At 34.3% G+C, this 20,371-nt stretch overlaps 1 protein-coding gene across 1 annotated transcript; it reads right to left on the bottom strand.

Annotated features, from left to right (window-relative positions):
- Nucleotides 1-1,448: 1,448 nt before the first annotated feature.
- Nucleotides 1,449-18,545, bottom strand: LOC142356724 (cytoplasmic FMR1-interacting protein-like; the record flags this gene model as incomplete). Its single annotated transcript, XM_075408528.1, has 11 exons — nt 1,449-1,661; nt 2,181-2,345; nt 4,038-4,178; nt 4,419-4,517; nt 8,321-8,450; nt 9,065-9,253; nt 12,402-12,528; nt 12,987-13,133; nt 17,539-17,693; nt 18,180-18,364; nt 18,434-18,545. Coding segments are annotated over 11 exons (1,663 nt in total), but the record flags the coding sequence as incomplete, so codon positions are not given.
- Nucleotides 18,546-20,371: the final 1,826 nt, after the last annotated feature.

Below are 20,371 nucleotides of genomic sequence, written 5' to 3'. Positions count from 1 at the left end.
CATGATAATGTTATTTTTGACCCATGAAAATTTCATGCTCGACAATTGAATGCACCTTGGCTGGACGTGTCATTGAAGGGGTTCCTCGTCAAAATAATGAATAATCCCTGTCCTGGTGTCTGTCTGAAAGATAAAAATTTTCTCTCGAAACTTTTCGTCCTGATCTTTTCTTAGTACAATTTGAAGAGTAAGTCAAGCAAGGTAAGCTATTCAAGATTACAAAAACATTTTTGGAAAAATCAATTGTTCAACTGGTAACTGAATGAATTCATTATGTTCTCTTCAAGTCTGAATATATCTTGATAGTTACTATAGATGGCATCTTTAAAGGAATATCAACGGTTATTGCATAATTGCTGAGTAATTTTTATGTGAAAACTATGTAAAAACAAATGTCCAAATTTTTCAATATGATTTCAATGGAACACGCAATGCTACAGAATAAATTGTTTAAATGTCTGATTATGGAGTTACCATAACATTAGCAAGATGTTTATGTAAAAATTGGAACGAAGTAAATAATATTTAAACAAAAGCTCAATTTGAATATCCAAGCATTCAATATTGCATTAACAGCAATCTAATATCAATGTGATTATGTATCAAAGGTTTAAATAAGATTGTTATACAGAATTTGAGTCATGTCAATTATGAACTATGGTTAACATTATCTCTAATCATAATACATGGTGAAGAATAATTTTTCCTGTTTTATGGTTTACAGGTACGTCCCGCTTATGACACTGTATGTGGGGTGCTTTGAGGCTACACCGTTATAACTCATAAAAATAAGGCTCAATTGGACAAAAGACCAAAAAAGTCATGTAAAAACTTCTATTCGTAATCTTTATACATGAAGATTGTTAAAAAAAGTCTCTTTAAAACAAATAACTATTATTGGCTGAGCATTCTTTATTGTGATGTGGCTAGGTTTAGGACATTAAATTACGTAGAGCAACAGCGTTTTTTGAACAGTATTTGGCTAGCGGTCTCAAATTAAAGTTTAGGCAATCTTAATACATGCGGAAAAAGTAAAAATAGCATCAATTCACGGCAAAGTCTATCTAGGTTAGCAAACGTTGCAGAGACGTTATTTGGTTATTATACGTCCGTCAGAATGTTTAAACAGTCATCCGAAAGGTTTTATCAGGTTTTACTACTTTTTCTAATTGGCGCCAGCAGGACGATTAAAATGCTATTTCCGGGCCCATGAGAAGATCTTGTTGGACCCACAATGCATATGAAGGTACATTTGCTAGACCCATGAAATTACTTTTGCTCGACGGTAATATTGGTCAAAATTGACCCCCACTAGATTTTTCGAGTCTTTTCATAAGTCGAAGTCTTAGCCCGGGAACCCCCACGTGCAAATGGTCTAATAAGGAATAGCTCGGTTGATCGAGCAGATAAACTGCGTATTTATACAAAACTGTCGTTTGTTTACTTACCCACGCCTGAACTCTTCACCTCTTCGGGAGCATGAATGACAGCATATTGGAACAGAGCCCTCTCAATAGTGTTTTCAAACACATGTGTGTATAGCCAGTTGATGAGCTGTTCGAATCCGAGAGAAGTCTCAGCCTCCAACTCATCAAAGAGGTGCTGCTTTCTGAAGAACTTCAACACTGCCTCCGCACTGTCATTGTAGAGTTCAAACGGGACTGAAAATCATAATTAAGTGACTCTGTTATCATAATAATTGTGGAATAGGGGTGGACGCCTCGGCCCCGGCTTGAAGTGTGCGTTAATCAAGAACGGCGTAGCGCCAGAGCTGTTGAGGCAGAGTTTTGAAGTGACATCTGCAAAGTCACGTTACCTAGCTTAGAACACACATGTGCACTCCAGAAGTTCTCAGTGACTTCAGGCAGCCACTTAACCTAAGCATACTGCACGAAATTTGCGACCAAAACACGATTCCTTTTCCGTTTATGGCCTCACACCGATCTTTTTTTAAATCTATTTAATGGCACGTTCTCTGCAACTGGGATAGGGGTGCATAAAGTACTGGGGGGGGGGGGGGGACGGAAAAGTCTGTTCCGCTGGAAATCAAATTTCCTGGATAACGATAATAAAAAAGAATGTGAAAAAGAAGACGATCATCCGAGAGAGAAAACGTGTATTTGGCGAGATTCAAGTAATGTACCTTTGTTTATTAAAAAACTATTTTCATCAGGACTTACTTAAGCAATGCTGAATTAGAGCTCCAGCTCCCACGTCACTTTCCAACAAGTGTTCGGCTAATATCCAGGGAATGCTCTCGTTTAGCCCAAATTGAGGGTTTGGATTTGTTTTGGCTATCTCCATAGTCAGGTAGGATTCTCGGAACCACATTATGCTCATGTCACCTGCAGAAAAATTGTGCGATTTCTGGGAAACCATTTATTTGTATTTTATGTTGCATTGCCCTAAATTGCAATGCCGTTCTGATATGGTTTCTTGGACGATTAGTGTACATGGAATTTAATGAAAAAATTTTTCGTCAGTGAGCCCGAATTTTCATTTACTAGGCTTTGGGGAAAACGATGTTCGATTAATAGAAAGTACGAAAAGACGATACTGAATTCAATTAACTTTAATGAATTAATGGATCAGATCAGACTCAAGAAAGGACATTGAATCTACTTTAACTGCCAAGCTGACTAGTCTATTTTAAATTTGGAAGAGATTTTAAAAATTTATCTTACAAGTCGATGTAGTTCATAGGAGTGCCAAAAGGGACAAAATGATTATAAGCTGAAACATTGAAGGGAGAGCAATTCATATAGCGGGAAAGTTTTGTTATATCCCGCCAATTACGAGGCTAATGTCGGGAAATTGCTATACATAATCTCTTTTGTCGGGGTTTTTCACGACCCATGTTTTAAGTGCCATGGTCTCGAGCACGAGTAACAAGAATTTTGTTATTTTAATAATTGAATTCAAAATGGCCTAAATGTACAAAATTTCACAGGTATTTATAATCCGTATCAGTATGAATATTTACAGATCCGTCTAGATATAGATAAACTGATATGTGTTAATTTACACCTTAGTTGTGAACAAGTTTTTCCCCTTGCCGTATATGGCAAGTACTAGTGCAGTTTTTTGCACTTAACACATTGTTCTCCCTACCTGAGAACATGTCATTGCTATCTACTGGGAGGGTCGGAGAGTTGGTTACTGATCGAGTTTGGTGGTGGGAAGGTCGAATCTATCTCACAAATTTATGGTTTATGTACATTGATAAACTTGTGGTATGAACAAATTTGAATCGACGATTCGGTTCAAATTAGAAGTCATTATTCAATTTCACTTCACCAAACATCAGGTAAGAAAGTTTTCTTCATATATCGAAGTTTTAACTTAAGTTGCTAAGTTCGCTACTTCTCGATATATCACATTAAGATTATTATAAGAGTGCGGGTAAACTAGTGACACCAGGCTTAATTAGTTATATTTTCTTCAAAATTGGCTATCGTGAGAAACGGGGAAATCTTATGTCACTCATTTCAACTATATGAGTCACCAAATTCCACTCTATAACTAACTCATTTCCACGTTACATATTCCCACGGTAAGAGCTTCAAATTACCGAAACGAAAGAAAGCCTAATTGTTGATGAATTTCAGAAATTCGCTTATCGATACTATTAGTGGAATCAGTACTCAGGGTACCAAAGGCGCTGTGTCAAGCAGAACTCCTGAAAGGCGCTGTTAGGGCATTAACTTTTCGTATGTGCTATCAACAATAATCAGTGGCAAAACAATTGCGAATTTTTCTTACTACCATCCATTTATATGATTTTAATTATGGTTGACAGATGTGGTTGTATTAGATGTTAAATTATAGATAGGGCTGATATTTTTTCTCTCAGTGGTCTTGGGCACCATTGTCCAGACTTTTATGCGCTCGAACTAATGCAGATACCCTGGAATTTTGGTATAGAAACACAGCATGTGCGTTCGACTTGGGTCTGATCAGAGGTCACTTCCTTCTGGCACCCCAACCTGGTCACCTTGCGTATAGATTTTCCACGGCAAATAGAAATAAATTGCCACCTGCTTTTGGAATGATAGATGTCAAGTTCAGGACATAGGACCAGTGAAATGTCTCCTCGTGAAACTCTTTCAGAGCTGTGCACAACTCTGGCGCCTTCTTGTTCAGTCTGATCTGGTCAGAACTGCACAGCCACTCCAACACTGAACAGTAAACATAAAAATTGGAGCTAAATAAGCTAATAAATTCCTCTTTCAACTTTTCAATCAATTCTGCTGTTAATATCAAGGACGGGAACATCAAATTACAAAATTTACAAAATGTTTCAGTTCGTTCAGATTTTTCCTTATTTTCGGTTTAAAAAATTGCTGTTTTGTTGTATTGTTAAATACTTGTATGCTCAAGTCGGATGTTAAGCATCTTCAACTCAAGTCCAAACTCACTTGATCTTATGAGGTACAACTGAGTATTTCCTGGACCAATAGCCGCTTTGGGTGACACGTCTTTCACGACCGGAATTGAAATCGAGTCTTTCTTTGCTCCTAAAAATGCACATTTTCTCACAAATTTGCATAAGGGTTACGAAATGTATGATTATTTTGTCTGGAACTTGAAAGCCATATTTAAAATTATGATATCTGATCAGACCCTGTTCAGCTTTTTGCGCGACTATAGGCCATGTGAAACCATGTACTTAGGGTCGCACATTACTCTCCGTGTTCCGACCAAGATGGTCTGATCAAAGGACAAAATCTTAGAAACTGGATCGCTCGTTAAAGATTTTATATGACAAAGCCCTTAACAGCCGATGCGGGTTCTCAACTTTTACGTCAGAAAAATGCGACTCAAAATACTTTTCACCATAATTCTTTCAAATTATTTTTTCTACAACCATCTCATACACAAAATAATTGAAATTATGAGTTTTTTCGTAGCAGTTGATGTGATTTTGTAACTGAGTTGTTGAGCAAACTGACAATACATTTAACTGGCTTATTTTATACACAATACGATGAAAAAAATAAGACAATATACAAAATTTCTGGTACCCTAGGGTTCGGCGGGTCCAAAAAAGATTTTTTAAAGGCGCTTTAAAAATTTTTTGCATGAAACAATCAAGATTTGAAATTTAGAGAACACATTGCGTTCTCTTATTCTAAAAAGCTTGTCTCTTGTAAAAAGCTTGTCTATTCTAAAAAGCTTGTTCTCTTCGCCCCCTCATAAAGCATATAAAATATGCAATTCAGATTCAAGATCTTCTAAGACTTTCAAGTTTAGTAGCAGGTTTAAACTTTAAAGCTTAGTAAATAAGGGAAGCAATTTTTTGAGGCTGACAAAACGAAAAAACTAAAATATAGTAACTTGAGACCTTCATAAGCAGAGAGATGTCCCCCATTGTCCTTTTCTAATTATCGGCTTTGTAGGGTAAAACGTTGCACGAATGTTGCAAGATTCTTGCTAGGTTGAAATTTCTCCACATGTCGTTTTCAAAAAAGGAGCGCACACAACTAAGACTTTGGAAATATTTTGGTTAATCGAACGGGCTGAACAAATTTTGAATGGAAATTGATTTAGCTTGTTTGCATTATTTTTCAGAAGTTTTTCAACTGCGCCACTGCCAATCCCCAACACTTAATGAAAGAAGCACTTAATGAAAGAAGCACCAATCCCCAACACTTAATGAAAGAGAAAAACAAGAATAACTGTATTGGAAAAACTCAAATATTAGTTTTCAATTTGACAAAAAACTTTTTTCGATATTTTAGATAGTGCATGGTTTAATTAATATTCGGGAAGATTTTTTGTCTCGGTATTACTTTGCTGTTTTGGAACCCTTATTTTTCATTTTAGTGTCTTCGCCAGAGAAAGAAAAGTAGGAGGAAAAAAGTGACCTCAAATAGTTTTTGGGAAAATGTCTAGTTTATCTTTACCATTAGCCTTTTTTAGCTCTGCTGACAATTTTGTTCATTTAGGAACCCAAAAAATGTGAATGAACAGAGTTTTACAAGAAAGAAACAATTTTGTAACTACGAGAGGAGTTCAATTCGTGCGAGATTGTTGCAAAATAATGGAACAGCAATTTGTAATCTCAGAACCTTCTTGCAGAAATTTGATTTTTATTGCAGGTTCAACTGCTTCATTACTATCTAGAAAGATTCATTTTTGATTGTTGAAGATGGTTGCTAAAACGTAAGATTTGCTCAAGTCTTGTCAAAGAATTATATGAGCCGAAAATTTTGTCATGTTTTTAACAGAATCACAGATAATAGGTCAGTTGCAAAGATTTCAAATTAAAAAAACAGAATTTGAGAAATCAAAACAACATGATTTGCGGGGCGAATTGAGGAAGCTGACACACGACCTCGACGAGTCTCAACCAAATAAATGATTAAAATCATGTACGACAAATTTAAATTCGCTAGTGCTAAAACCGAAAATACCAGAGTTCGGAATCACAAATGACTAAATGAGCTTTTCATAAGACTTTCCCGATATTGATTTTGACGTAGTGTTAAGTTTGTGTTGCCTTTAATCGTCCAAGGCTCTTCACTTCCTGAATTTTTCTGTGAGATTGGTCTTGTTGGTCAAATTTTGAAAACAGAAATGCTAACACGGAGAAAATAGTTTAAAATTCACATTAATGCAGTTAATATTATACGGACAATCCATTTTATCCTTAAATTAGTTCCCATTTTTATTTTTTAAAGTCATGTCCATATTTGTACAATATGTGTTCATTTTAATCTCTTCTCCGACCCAGTCATTTATTCAGTGGTACCTATTTTATTGAATATACAAACATTTCTATTTTTGTTTTGTAAATTGTGTTCATAGAGCAAACAGCTTTAATTGTAGTGGCAGGTTATTTGATCACTATGTGATTAATTATTTATTGTTCGGCTCTAGGAATTTTTCTGCTCTTGTCGGCTCTAGGAAACTCTAGTTAAACTAATGATTTGATTTGAGTAACCAAATAACATCAAATGAATGAGCAAGAGTAAAAAAATCACAAATAATTAAATCAAAATTCATCAAGAGTTTTATATAAAAGGTGGTTCACAACTATAATTTTGTGACCAATTTCACAACTGAAGAGCTACTAATCTCTCAACTCTACAAGCTCTCAGTTAAGCCGCTTGATCTAACTGAGGTTCTCCGGTGCTCTCATGTGTTCTGATTTCAGATCGCGCAATTCGGTGTTCTGGTTTTATCAAGTCAGTTCAACTCTCTCAACAATGATTTTGTTATCACAACTTCTCTACATGTCAACTCCTAAGGTACAAATCTGTTAGGGTACTGTTTTGGTAATTTTGTTGTTCTACTCCTTAGTAACAAATCAAGCAACAACGTAACAAAGTACAAGAAAGATCAAAACAAAAGAATCTGTTCACTTCGCATTTTGGACCACATTAGATATGACTATCTTACGTAAAGTTTGATAAGCCTTTGAAAGAACAATTGAATAATCTGAGCGCCTTCTTTGACTTCTACTCAAGCTATTCAACTAAAATAAAGCGGTATTGGACTTATGAAGCGGTACCAATTAATCAATCGGTCAAACTATGAACTCTAGAAAACAGCTTTATTTGGAAGCTTACTGTCCCTCCACTGTATCTATAAAACGGATTCCCGAAAGTGACAGGAATGGAACATGCCCACAGTATGTACTAACTCCCTATCAGGTTTGAACACTCTGAGCTAAGTACCGGATGATCACTAAATTTCATAAATTCGGTTTCATCAGAAAATCAATATTGCACTCATTCTACTCCTATGATCTACCCGTTTTTGTTTCACAGATGTCTGGTCTGCCAAGAGGCAACCGTTTTTCGAAATTGAAGTTCCATTACTTCCAGTTGCAACATTTTTGTGAGAAAAGTAGGATTCTTCACTTAATAATCTCATTTTAATCTACGAATAGGCCTATGGTCTTCAAGCCCGCGAAAAATGAGCTGGAAATGACTCGGAGTATCAATCATGTGACAGTAGTTAATGACTTAGCACTCGCATCGCTAATTGTAATATATACTGTGTGGCTATAACATGGCGCAGCCCGAAAAAAATGCTAAATTGACACCATTAGACATCCACACCTTCTGGAAAAAATCGATAAATGAAAAAGAGATGTGATAAACCGTCAAAAGAGCCGGAATAACGTTATGCCTTGATATATACCCAAAACAATCCGTTTTTAAATATGTCGGGATATCCAGCTGAAATTATTTTTTCAGCTCTAGTTAACCTCATAACTCGCATCTTCACTAATTTCCTTGTCCCAGGCAGCAATCATAAATCTGATTCGAAAATTGTTTTCAAAAATTTTACAAACTGCAATTTCGTTTACCCTTTTTGCCATCTGGTGGACGTCTTGACAGCGTGGGAGCATTTATGTTTTTGTAGGGATTTTTTGCCTTTTTAGCCAACTTCACCAGCCTGTCAATGTAGAATCCGCAGTTTATCCGATCATTATCGCCCTGAAATATTTAAATGACGTGTCACGCAAACAGAATAAGAGAATAATAATTAGATCAGCCAAATTGAACTCTAGGTAGAAAATTACCCCGTAGTTGATAAGCCGATAAGTTCAGATCCTACTATTCACAAATTGCTTATGTCTCACTTTTCGAACAATCATGTCCTGAGTTTCATGATTGGTTACAGCACCTGTTCTTTCCGCAATTATTCTGGAATTCTTATTGCATAAGATCTGAAAAACACCTGACAAAGGTATCTTATCAGCATTCATCAAATGATGCATTGCCCGAGAAAAATTTTGTAAGAGTTTTTGTCAGAATCTTGCAAGATGATGCATAGTGTTGTAAGATTCTTGCTAAATAACCGTCCTCGATCAACTAGGGTCTTAACTTAGATCGCAACGCGATTCAAAAATGCCAAAATCATTAAGATTTGAACAAACGGTGCTTTAATTCGGTGCGATATTTTATTCATACTGACTTGAGATCCGGGACCTCCTCTCGGGTACCAAAGAGAACAATCCGTATTCATATTCTAAAGTCGCAGTTAATTTTAATTTATCGTATTTGAGATTGACTGTTGCCTATAAAAATGAAAATTAAACAAATATTACCTTTATTTTTTCAGTCAAATCAGGGATCACTTGATCAGTAACAAAATGCAACCGGGCAAAGCAATGTCGACCAATCAGAAACGAGAAGATCTCTTCGTACGTCAGAAGCAGGTTCTGCAACCCTTTTGCAAGTCCGATAGCAATTGTCATGTCCGTTTTCTCTTGTGCATCATAGTTGTATCGTGTAACCTTCAAAAATAATTCAGTAGGTTTCCCGAGGTTACTGAAATGTTCGGTAAAACAACGCAGAACTCCTTGAGTGAAAAGAAAAAGTATTCTTGCAAGAATTTCGCTTAAAATTTGCTAGAACTTTTTTTGTTACAAGAATCTTGCGAACTTTTCAAAAATCAACTTCGTCTTGCATGCCTTGCCCTTAAAAAACGTACACAAAAAAGCTCCAGATGATTATAATGTGACTCATTCTATGTCCTCTGCAAGACTAAGAGATAGTTGAAAAACAGTTCAAAAATGAGCAGTTCAAAAATATTAAATAGTTTTATAATACACAAGGAAGTATTCTAATACAAGGAAGCGTACAATTTTCTGATTAAAACAAAAAATGCAAATTAATTTTACACTGCATTGGAGGTCATGCACTTGTGGTGATATTGCAATAGAAATGCGTGCCGAACTTCATTTAAAATTATTTGGAATAGCTAGTTTTGAACAGCCAGTTTTTGACACCAAATTCACCGAAATAGCAGCTGCGGTAGGTTCTTTTCATTATTCTATGATTCAGTATTACCAATGGTTTTTTTGCTATATTGATTCGCGTGATGGCTACTGATCTTCAACGGTACTGATTCTTATCATTTTGACATCCGACTTACACACACACACACACACACACACACACACACACATACACACACACACACACACACACACACACACACCACACACACACACTTACACACACACGCACACACACACACACACACACACACACTTACACACACACGCACACACACACACACACACACACACACACACACACACACACACACACACACACACACACACACGCACAAACTAACACAAAAGAGTTAAACCTCGGGAGATTTTTATAATATTACTGCATTGTATGGTTTTGTCTCGCCAGATCTTGAAACGTAAAATTTATGTAAAGAATCTTTGCTCAATGTTTTAAATTTTTTACTAGGAACCCTAAACAAAACTGTTCTAGCTAAGAAAATCTTGCAGTATGTATAGTAACAGCACTTTTCGCAGAGCAATGTTGCCGTTTATAGGCCATAATGGAGCTGTTCTTAAGAGATCCCAATATGGTGACTTATATTGCCAAAGGACAACCACAATTTACCTGGTTTTTCTGACAAGATATCAGTTATGTATCAAATTTACATTCTTGTCCGGTTAAATTTAATACGCAGCATAAATTTAAGGGAAAAAACATTTGAAAATTGTCTGTTTTTGGTCTCTTTTTTAGCATCATAGCAATGAACAAATAAATTCAATAATTTTTTGCTTTTCAATCTTCAAATTTTTTTTTTGCTAATATATGGAATTGTTATCCACATTATTTATTTTCAATTGAAAACGAGAATGTGGGAGTTTTCATCTTGCAGTATTTTTTTGCCACAGCATATCTGCTTCATATAAAATTGCAGGTTCTTATCTTAAAGGCAAGGATTGATGCTTCTTGAAAGCAAAGAATGTTCCCCTCAAAATCCTTAAAGGTATCAATAACGTGCAAGATGTCCATCGAGTTTCATAAATCCTGAAAATTCACTATATCAACTCAGAAAGCTTCACTAGATTTATGTTGATTTTTTAAGTAGAAATCGTTTGGATAATAGATAGTTCACATGATGCAGTTATGTGATAGAGTTAATCTAGATTTTTTGCAACCAGCCAAAAAAACTTAAGCTAATTTTTCGACAAAATTGATCTTTATCATTGAGTTTTACCAAACTTTGGTTCATGTTTTGCAAGCAGGTAAATTTTAACCAATAAAACTGTGGTCCTCAAGAAACAACTACCAGCTACATCTTTACACCGAAAAAAATTTCGAGAAAATTTTTTCAGTATGAGGCCATAAACCTTTATACTTGTTCCTTCTAAGTTTTTGATTTTACGTCTGACCATTAAACATTCGAGACTTAAATTTAAAAAACACAGTTTTTTCCAACGGCAGTGGAGGCTGAAGCATAGTGTCATAGAGCGTAATTAAACACTTTAAAAATGACAAAACTAATAACGGCATTTTTGAACCCCTGTTGCTACAAATTTTCGTCAGTAGATGAAACATTAAAATTCTCTTTATCTTTATTTGATGTTCACTGAGTGTGGAAAATTGCACAAGAATGGAAGTTTTCCAAAAAGTTTTTATCTCAACAGTTAATAGAAAAATTTTCTTGCGTTTCAAATATTTGACGTGCGAAATCATAAAAATAGTTTGCAACAAAAATAGTAAACCATCTCAAATAACCAATGCCCCGGCTGCTTTTTGAATGACTTTAATTTGAAATAAACTGGAGCAACACTTTGAAACAATGAAAAACGGTCAGTTTTTTTTACTTCAACTGGAAAACTGGGGCTAGTTTTATTCGTTGAAAAACAACCGCAAAATCGTTACGAAGTTGTTAAAATGCAAAACATTTAAATATTTCCTTTTTGGAATGATTGTCAGAAGCAAAATGAAACATTTATTTTGGTAGCTTAAATAACATTTGCAAAATTAGATGACAAGCAAGACCAACTCTTTTTTATTTTATACTGATGTTATCTTAAAACTGAAAAAAATTAAACAAAATGTTCTACGAGTTGTTACAATATTTTACAAACTTTTTGCCTTACCATGGTTTATTTCAACAAATAGAATTAGCAAGGGTGCAAAAAATTGGTCAAGTTTTCTTATTCAGCTTGTGCTTGCGTCAAGATTATTAACGGCTAATTTCTAACAATTTTTACGACATCTTTTTCAACAAAGAACCCCTATTTTTTTAAATCTTTTTTTCAAAACTATGTGTCCTAAGGTTTGATTAAGCTTTTATCAATATATTCTCAAGTGGAGGAAAAATAGTCAAGCTACGAATTGTAATATATAAAATTTCTTTGAATTAGTCCGTCGCATGTTTGCTCGAAAAACTGATTTTTGATTCAGAAAAGCTTGTATTTGCTCAAAACTCCAGGTTTTACGTTTCGAATTAGCGCGCTGGTGATTTGAATAAGCAAGTCAATTATTTAGGTCCAGCGCATTCATTTAATGTCTGAGAGGGTAACAACATAAGAGATAAACTATCCATTTATATTTCTACAAGCTCACTCCAGGAGGCGACAGTTCAATTGATTTGATATTAGCTTGTTGAATCTCTACCTTGGAGTAGCTTGTTGTAGTCTCATCATCCAGAGCCTTTCCGTGGCACAGTTTCCAGGAATAGAAAGACAGAACAGCACCAGTTATGTTTTCCAGACATTTTAGCGCCCTCAAGGCCACTTCGTACCTGAAAAAGGTTGCTGAACTATTTTAATTATTGTTCAAATTGGTTAAAATTTAGGATTCAAAAATTTTAAGTTTCAGTTCACCGGGGTCTAAGATTTTTTCCTGAAAGTCACACGTAAAAAATGGAAAGTTTTAAAAAAATACACATTTAGTTCTCTGCTATTTAATTGTGGAAAAGTTAAATTTAAGAATTTAAATTCAAAGTTTAGTTCAAAATTCAAAATTTAAATTTCTACACTCTTTTTTATATAAATTTTGCCATCGGTTCTTCTTTTACCTCGTAGACTCTTATATTAAATGCTACACTCATAAATTGCATTTTTCTCACCCTGATTCAGCGGAGAACTATTTTTTGATTTTACCACCGGCCTTTCCACTCTTTCGCCGATTCATTTTGGCGAAAAATTTACACTCTTTCCACTTTTCAATTTATACTCATTTTATTTGCTTAGTACTTGCCATAGTTTAGCAGTACTGTCAAGATATATCTCAAATTCGTCATCAACTCTAAGGCGCATGGCTCTCTCAGTCATGAGGTTGTAGTTCCTCACCAGGTCCATTACTCTGCACACGACAGCTCCGTGTTCACGCTCGAAATCTGGAAGTCTAAATAAAACACCCAAACATGTAGAGTAAAATAAAAATTTTCACCTGATTTTTCCGGAGTTTAGATAAGTTGATCAAATAAATCATTTCCGGATTATAGTGAGCCACAAATGGATTCTATTAGACCTGGACAATGCTTACTCTAATTTCCGAATAGAGGGTTGAAAAAACATCACAAAATCTAGCAAGACTGACGACGCAGCGTAAAAATTTAAAGGACTGATTCAGAGAAATTGCAACTTTTTAATTATACTATATCAATGCACTGATAAATGAAAAATATAGACTTGGCACCTACTGAATCGAGTCTACAGTCTTGTAAAATTTTGGATCAGTGATAGCAAACGCTTGAAAATTTTTGACTTGAATATTGAGCATAATTTTCACAGCTGTTTTTACTTCATAAGGTATTAGAAAAGCCACCAATTGAAATGACTTCCTGAGTAACTAACCTTGCTGTTTATTCAGAAAAAAAATAAATTAACTAGGGAGTGTGCGTTACATTATAGGTTTCTATTATCCCATATCGCAAAAAATCGGTTAAAAATGTTTCAGCCACTCTTACCCTCATTTGGGCATAAAGTTTTCACTGAAATTTGTTTTTCTTATTTTATAAGATTTTTTCAGACTTTAAAAGTCTTGTTCAGTACAAGGCAATTATCCACATGACGTATGACTTCAGTTAGGATGTGACAAAACTGGCTTTACAAGTCAGAGAAAATTTTGAGGTGAAGTAGGGATCAAGACTTGAAAATGGTTTCTGCTAGTGTAAGCCAGCAAAAATTATTCGTTCCTTCGTGGATTTTCTGTTCGAGTTATTAATAACGTGCTTTTATTTAAAAACCATCAAAATAAATTTGTCTTTTTTTTGTAAAGTTAGTTAGTTGACATTAAACCGGAGATCGATAAACCAAAATATGACAGCAGAAATTGTCAAAGAATTTCCTCAAATTCGCTAGCAAAAATCAGCAATTTCCGCTCCCCATATTTTAAGATCAGGCTTTATAGCCTTTCGTGGACAAAAGTGACAGTGAGGTAAACGATTTCAAATTTACTTTAAATTTGGAATACAGGTTGCTGATATCCGCGATCGGTTATTTCTTATCCATTTGCGTTGAAATTTAACCATACTTCTTCCACGCCATTAGAAGTGGTGACAAAACGTCGTCACTCATGTTCGCAAACGCGGAGAAAGCTGATATGTAGGATTGGCGACGTATTGGATGTTCATTTAATTAATTAATTTTAGTTAATTTTTTTCAAGCCAACAATAGTAAAATTTTCAATTGTAATGTAAATTGAAAAAAGTACGTATGGTTCGATAAAAAAACTTGAGAAGTACTACTTCACTGCTAATTATATCACGCAAGGCTAACTTTAAATTTTTTGGCTGAAATCTTTTTCTCTAAATCAAAGCAATTCTTTCGCTTTGTTTTTTCTAATAGGTGTTTAAACACATAATATAATTCGCATAAAACCATGTGTGGAAATGCCTCTGATTTTTAAGTAGATCAATAACAATACAGCAATATCTGACGTTTGTTGATATTTCCAGCAAATCGCCACTTTGTTGTTGAAAAACCATTCAACCAAAAGTCGCGCATTTTTATTAGTTAATCACCCTCTCTGAAAAAATAATTGAAAAAAATTTATTTCAGTTTACGTTTACAACTTCTGTTCTACAAGAGCATAAGTCTAAGAGAATGAAGATCCGAGGAAGCGTTGACACCAGTAGACGTATTTTTTTTCACCTTGTGTTACTTGAGAATTTGAACTCCCAATAAAAATACAACTGACAAATACAATTAAACTGCATTGGCATTTTGAGCCACGTAATTCAGTTTAAGTGTATTTGCAAGTTTTATCTTTACTTGGAGTTGAAAATATATAGTATAACACTAAAACAGAAAAAAAATGTTAGTTTTAGACAAGTAATTATTTTAAATGGTCATTTCTTGCTGGCCAAGGCCAACCTCAACAGAGTACCCAACTTTTATTGCATCTGTCACAAACAAATTAGAGCGAAGGGCTGCGCTTCAGCAATTTACAAGGTTGCCCATCTTAGAAGAAACTTTGAAAACTTACTGCTGCCGTAGAAAACTTACAAAACTTTGTACTGCACAGTAAAAGGCCGTAATATGTTTTTTAACGTTTTTAATATGTTTTTTTAGTGTACTTACCAATTTCTAAAGTCTACCTTCCTAAAACTGGTTTTTAAAACAACGCTTACCTCATACATGTAATTTTTTTTATTACTTTTTGGCAGTTTTCAAATCTATGAGAATTTACAAAACTTAGTACGGCGCCGTGTAAAGCTGTACCAAGTCCTGTAATTTTCCAAAGGTATTGTTTTTAGACGTTAATTTGCTCTGCAGGTACACCTGACGGTCGAAATTGTTACATTGAATTAATTCGAAATCGCAAAAACCTGTTACGCCCCTTGTAAGGCCGTACCGAACTTTGGAAGTCTGATGATACCTTCTGCAGTTCATGTCATTAATCAACCAGAGAATCGGTCAACTCCAGAAATCTATCAAAAGCGTCAAAATTAAGATTTTTTTCAAAGAAGCTCAATGATTACGCATTATGTCTCACAAAACGTTAGATGTGATTTGAAGTTCGGAAAAAGAAAAGTTTTGCAGTTTAAGTGGATCAAAAAAATTTGCACCGTTTTACACATTAAACTGCCAGTCGCACCTACACACACCTGGTGATTAGATACCAAACTGCAGGCCTACAGTTTGTAGTAAACAAATGAAAAGTTGTTTTTAATTGTTTGCGGTCGGTTAAGTTAATTCTTCTCTAGTTTCTGAAAAAATTAATTTATGAAATTTTTGGCACATTTAAGAGTTCCGGTGCCATTTCCTCTTGCCTGTTTTTTTTTATCTATTTCGTATCAGCAATTGGATATTTTTGAGTTGAGTTTCAACTGGTTCCTTAAATAGTGAGACTATTACATTGAAATTTAAAAACTTTTTTGTCAACTGAAACTCTCACTAATATTTTTTGTAGTTAATGTCAATAATCAACCAGAAAAACGTTCAACTCCAAACATCCATCAAACTCATCAACGCTGAAATTTTAATTTTCAAATAAGATCAATAGTTATTATGCTTCAAAAAGAGATTAGCTGTAAACTTAAATTCTAAAAAAAATCAAGGTTTAAAGTTTAAGTGGATCAAATAAATATTGAACTGTTTTACACATTGAACTGTCAGTAGAACGTGCACAACTGGCAAATAGATCCCAAAATATAAGCGCTCATTTTATACACTATTAGCACTGCAGGTAACTTAAAAATTTGGTCAGTTTTAGAAATTCCTTTAAAAAGTTTTTGGATTTCGGATTTTAGAAGAAAAGTCGTTTTTTGAAAAAGTGGATGGTCATTTTTAATTTCTTCATTAAGAGATATATCTGTTTTTTTTTTCAAAGTCGTTTTGTTTCAAAAGTGTCTTTCAGCTTTATGCGTTGTGGTTCATGTCGAAAATCTATCAGTATCAAAAATTTGCAAAAAAATAAAAAAAATGTTGATCTTTTTTAAGTCGTTTTGTAATTAAGTTGTTAATTGAATAGGAAAAGCGTATTTTATGTCTGTTAATATTTTGTGGGGCAGTAGAAACCAAAATATACTTTGAAGCAAAATATTGTTTTTTGAACAAATTACAAAGCTGAATTCAATGAAAAATTTTCAGCCCGACGTTTACGATTTTCCGATAACCTATTTGCTATAATGTTTTCTTATTGATTTCTTTTGTCTGGTTTAATCGTTTTGTTTGTTTCGGAGAATTGTGTAAGTGCGTTTTTTTGCCTTACTGAATCAGTACTCCTATAATTATTTCTGTAACTCCGCCACTGCTGGTCCCAAGCTTTGAATGAAAAAGGAGGAGGGAAAACACAATATTATATTGGAAAATTGTCAAAAAGTCAGTTTTTTAAACTTGACTAGAGAGTTTTCCGACAGTTGTCATGCTATTTTCTTATTTTAGGGCATCTTATAAAACTTGGTAGCAAGGCCTTAATGCGATACCTTCAAAAAAATCTTAATATTGCCGTATACGGCGCCGTAGTAAACTTCACAAGAACTTAGCACGGTTTTTATCTAAGACCTATACGTTAGCGTAGCAGCCTTGCCAAGTTTACCAAGTTCGGGCAACCAGATTGAGACATTTTCTTCCGGACAGAGTGAGTACTAACTTTTTTACCTCCTGAACTTTCAGCCGTTCTAAATTTCAGTATCTAGGCTACCAATTCCATAATTATGCAAATAATTAGCATTTGACCATAATTTTGAGAAAAAAATGATGGTGGAAAGAAGCTTTTATTCAGCTTTTAAAAAAATAACGTACAAGAATAAAAGGGATTTCAATATATTTTTTCTCAACTAAGTATATCACATGGGGCTCACTTGTCATGAAGCGTGCCCTGTTTGTCACTTCCCCTTCCTGTCATGTCAACTAGAAGTTGATTCTCGTCAATGGGGACATCTCCGAAGTCCTTTAGAACTGAGATACTCTTGAAACATTTGCTGATCTGCCGTTTCTGCTCTGCGTTGAAGCATTTCTACACACGAACTTGCTTGCTTATAAATATTAAACAAGTGTTTATAATAATTTGTTTGATGATTCGATAACATAAAATTTGTTAAACTGAAAAAGATTAAGTTAAAATGAATTTTTAAAAAGTTAAAATTATTTTTTCTCTCGAAAGGGCGAGTAATTGGTGTTTTAAATCGAACGCAAGCAGAAATATGACATTTAAAAAAGTACATACATTTTGGGGAGTAAAAAACTTTGATATTCGGAAGTAAAAATTTTCGGAAGTAACTTTGATTTTCGGAAGTAAAAATTTTCGGAAGTAAAAAATTTTGATATTTCAGTACTGGTTTAGCGAATTACTATTCAAATATAATTAATGAGTGCTGATGTACTATGACACTAAAGCCCGGGGAACAACTGAATTGCAGCTTCAAAAAAAAATAGTAGTTGCCTAAATTGTACTTGTCAGAGTTCTGATTAATATATAAAATAGATTCAATTTAGTACTAACCGAGAAAACCTGGCCGTTCGACTCGAACTTCTTTTCACTTCGAATTATGAATTTGAGACAACATGAAATGATTTTTAGGTAATCTTCCTTCTCTGACGAAGTCACAAACTTCCCTTTGTTGAAGTTTTCAGCGCAGATCAAAATGATCTTCTTGAAGAAATTGATAATCAATCCTGTCACTGAAGCTAAAAAAACAAAAAAAATCTATAATCGATTTTGGTTATTACTAAAAAAAACTGTTCACTCGCACTCACCATCTTTTTGGCCCAATTCTTGAATGTTCGTGAAAAGGGTATCTTGAATCGGAGTTCGTTGTGCGAAAAACATTCGCATTTCATTTAAAGTTTGTTCATCACTGAGACTCATCTAAAAGCAGAATCTTTTCCAACATGTTTAAGCTGAGACAAAAGTTCACAAAATTTAATGGCACTTTTCATTTCTTTTGCTACAAAAATTGACGCTTCATTCAAATTAGAGTTTTAAATATTCTTTAACTTAAATTTGGGATATTTTCAACATAGCTTTCATGCATAAAATCAAATGTCTTGTCAGGTAGTTCACATTACTCGTGTACCCCGGAAGAATTGTGTACCCCGGGTAGAGGTTTGGCCGGAAATTAATGTAAGAGTTTCGGTGAATAGCGGTCAAAAAAAATTTTCACCGCATCTGTTTGCGATGAATGCGGTGAAAATGGTGAAGTTTTGTAAGACTTGCGGTTTTAGCGGTAAATTTTTGTAAGATTGGCAATTTTTAGCGTTGAAGTTTTGTTCACCGCAATTACCGGATTTCATACAAAAAACAAAAAGTTGTAATTTTTACATCTTTTCAACGCATTCATCCCAAATCTTACATTTTTAAGCAATTTTTGGCATTGACATCCCGACCCAGGACAGAATGCAAACTATTTCTATTTATCTTGACGATAAAATTTTGAATAAAGTGAATTTCAAAATCCTTGAACCTTGAATACCTCAATCAACAAACAGTTTTTAGAACTAAAATGCTAGCTAGCCATTTGTTTTTACATTCATAGCATCATTTTGAACCTTTCCTTGAAACGTTTCCCTTCAACAAAATTAGTAGACTTTCCTTTCAGTTTTCTTATCAAAGTTTGGGAATGCACTTCATTGCAATAGCAAAAAAATTGAAATTAATGGATGCAAAGATAATGAAGTGGATACAAAAATGACGGGCAAAAAATGCAGCCACAGTCATGAGTTTATATCTCCATGCAAGTTAACCTGTATTAATTGTGTGTCAAATGGGAAAAACACGATGTGGTTAAAACAATCTCAGAAGCTAGAGGCTCTTATCTTTCTGTCATCATTCTCAAAAACCTCCAGTTCTATCAATAGCCGGGTCGAATTCGAATGGTTAACTTTTAAGAACTTGCAAGTTCTCGCAAGTTAACCATTCGGCTTACAAGTTCTTACAAGTTAATCATTCGACTCGCAAGTTCTTACAAGCCAACCATTCTATTTACAAGGCTCTTGAAATTTAACCCTTCGACTCATAGGTTCTTAAAAGTTAAACATTCGACTTAAATTATATGTTCCTTCATAAGTTCTGAGAAGATAAGTAGTTACAAGTTAACCAATCTGACTAAAAAGTAGCCAAAAATAATAAAACATTGCGAGGTATAAAAGCAGATGTTTAAAAATATAGAATCGAGAAAATTGTGAAAAGAAGTTATAAAATTAAAAAAATGGTATAAAATTAATGGGTCACTAAATGTTTTCGAGAAAATGCTGACAAATGAATCTGAAATTTCAATCAAAGACAAAAAGTCATAACGGTAAATAATTATAGGAACATTTTAATAAAAGCAATAGTGAAGACGCTAAATTACGCCTACTATTAATGAATTGAATTATAAAAGGATCTCCTGAGCTGATAAACTTGACAATAACACTTTGGATCATTTATGTCGCATTGTATTATGCTATTCAAACTGAGCACGCGCTTTCACTGTATGTGACTGAATGTTATGAATTGACCAACGAGAGTTGAGCTCAACCGGAACGATTACGCAGGTAACTTACAAGTTTGCCATTCGAAAAGCAAGTTTTCAACTTAATATTTTGACTTGCAAGTTTTTAAAAGTCAAGTATTCAACTTGCAGGTTCTTACAAGTTAACCTTTCGTTCTCAACCCAGGTATCGTAAAAGTTTTGCAGTATATATATCTATATC

This window comes from Convolutriloba macropyga, unplaced genomic scaffold (assembly GCF_964194025.1).
Source record: "Convolutriloba macropyga unplaced genomic scaffold, txConMacr16.3 SCAFFOLD_4015, whole genome shotgun sequence".
Taxonomy (NCBI): Eukaryota; Metazoa; Xenacoelomorpha; order Acoela; family Convolutidae; genus Convolutriloba; species Convolutriloba macropyga.
This window is presented reverse-complemented; position numbering and strand designations above follow the sequence as displayed.